The sequence below is a fragment of the Galeopterus variegatus genome, unplaced genomic scaffold (assembly GCF_000696425.1).
Source record: "Galeopterus variegatus unplaced genomic scaffold, G_variegatus-3.0.2 Scaffold15891, whole genome shotgun sequence".
Lineage (NCBI taxonomy): Eukaryota > Metazoa > Chordata > Mammalia > Dermoptera > Cynocephalidae > Galeopterus > Galeopterus variegatus.
In genome coordinates, this window is record NW_007742002.1 from 1,291 (window position 1) to 3,604 (window position 2,314).

General features: G+C 43.4%; 1 protein-coding gene across 1 annotated transcript in view; it reads left to right on the top strand.

Annotated features, from left to right (window-relative positions):
• Window positions 1–662: 662 nt before the first annotated feature.
• LOC103582360 (sorting nexin-19-like) overlaps window positions 663–2,314 on the top strand; it is a gene marked incomplete at its 3' end in the record, with an annotated part of 6,715 nt that continues 5,063 nt past the window's right edge. Inside the window, exons 1-2 of the mRNA XM_008563978.1 lie at window positions 663–761; window positions 882–1,001. Of these exons, the coding sequence (XP_008562200.1) occupies window positions 708–761; window positions 882–1,001 (174 nt within the window). The remainder of the gene's footprint in view (window positions 762–881; window positions 1,002–2,314) is intronic.

A 2,314-nucleotide genomic window follows, 5' to 3' on the forward strand; every position in this document is an offset into this window, starting at 1 on the left:
TTCTGTTCTGTTCAGCTGAGCAAGCCACGTGTTGAGCTTCAGTTGGAGCTTGTGTACAGAGGGTGAGGTACAAAGATGAGTGGGACACAGTCCCCACAGCTGAGTCGAGCAACAGAACAGGGCGCGAACGCAGGGAGTTCCAATCCGGCAGACCCGTGCTTATAATATCAGTATCTTATTGAAGTTATTTTTGGCATGCTTTGGTATTTAGACTGCTGCCTTTTGCTAGAAACTTTCTTCCCTAGGGTGTGACGCCACTTTCCTGATTCTCTTTCTGCCTCTCTTGTGGTCCCTTCTCAGTCCACTGTGTTGGCTTCCTTGTCCATCTTCCACAGGTTGATTTTGGCTCCCTGTTTTTACTCTGGGTGATTTCCAGGGATGGTTGGCTTCAACTCTGACACCTGTGCTGATGAGGCCTAAACATTAGATATTGTATATCTCCACTTGGATCCACCATAGGGCAACTGAAATACAACATATTCAAAATGGAATTCATCTTTTTTCCCAGATATATTCCCTCTGTTTTATTTTCTGCCATGGCAAATGATACTCCCTAGTTACCCAAGGTAGGGCAGGGAAGGAGAGGAGGTGAAGGCTTCACTCTCTNAGCTCAGAGAATTTTAAATGAATTTTTTTTTTTTTTTTTTTTTTTTTGGGAAGATGTGAAGGGTCCTAAAAAACTCTTCCCAGACCTTCCATTTGGAAACATGGATAGTGACAGAGTAGAAGCCCGTAAGAGCCTCCTGGAATCATTCCTAAAGGTCAGCATCCTTCTATTTGGGCCTTGCTCTCATTTTAACCCCCAGACATTTATGCCAAGGTGGAAGGATCTGGGGACTGGAATTTATCTTTAAAATTCTTCCTATGTTTTACTTTTGCAGCAACTCTGTGCCATTCCTGAAATCGCTAACAGTGAGGAGGTACAGGAGTTTCTTGCTCTGAACACAGATGCTCGTATTGCCTTTGTCAAGAAACCATTCATGGTCTCTAGAATAGACAAGGTATGAGCAGGGCCACTATGCTCAGCTTTATTTTCTATCTGTAAATGTGGAGTATTCATCAGAATGGAGGCCGTGCTTGGAGCTTGAAAAATAAGGGGAGGGGTACAGGAAGGCAGCACGGAGGAGTCAATAAAACATGGACTGGAATTTTCAAGACCTGTTGCCAAATATTGGTTGGATCGTCAGTTTGAATCACAATGATTGGCTGTTGGGAAATAGTACCCCTGACACTGTAAGTGTATAAGTGTACACATATCTCCTGGGGGTATCATGATATCATTATTCTAGTAGAGACATGTAAGTATAGATCTGTACCTCCATTAATAGCTGGCGAGAGGGGGGGAGCTTTCTGAAAAGTGAAGGCACTTTCCAGTGTTGGTCACTCAGGAAAGAAATCCCTAAAACAGGACACTAAGCTAGATTTAGATTGGTGTAGGTATTCTCTGCTGGAGAACAGTGTGGAGAGAATTGTGCCTTCTGCAAGAGGGTGTCTCAGCACCTGTGGGTATAGTAAAAGAAGGACATTTGTGTAACACAGCAGAGCCTGTAAACAAGTGGTGATTACCAACTGAGTCTCCAGGGCAGAAGTCTGAGGTTTATGTTTATCAAAAGATGGCATGTGTTTTACAAGGTTGGGAAACACTGACTCGTTGGCAGAAAAGGGGTCTGCCTCTTCTCATCTAGGCTTGGGGGGACAAAATAAAATGGAATTTCAGGTGGTAGATATTAGGAGACATCCACTGTTTTGTGGGAAAAGCTGCAAACTAGAAAGGAATCAACTAGGTAAAATCCTGAGAGTTCCATGCAGATGTGTTCATTCATTAACTCTTTCGACATCTACTTGTTGGATGCGTCTTTTGAGCCAGGCACTATACTGGTTGATGATACAACAGTGGACAGTACAAATGAGGATCCTCCCACAGACTACAGTTCTGTGAGCCTAGAGAGCAAGTTGCATTTTCAAAGTTAATCTACGTCATCTACGTTCATGCCATCCTCTGTGTTCTTTCCCTGGTTCATTCTGCCCCAGTCTCTACTACAGTCTTACTGACCAATTCAGCCTTGCCTCAGCTGTGCCAGCTGGCTCCTTGTGGAGGATTACCATAGGAGGGAGTTAAAGAAGGCATGGTGCTGCTCTGAGCCAGCAGTGCTAATCAGCAGGAGGCACCCAAGGAAAGTAAATGATTCAATTCCAGATACCTTAATTTTGACCTGAGTGGTTTTTGTTATTCTTTCTGCACCTAAAAAAGAAAAATTGTTTGAATTTACTGGAAAACCCAATTCTTTGCTTTGTGTGAATTACTGTAAGCATG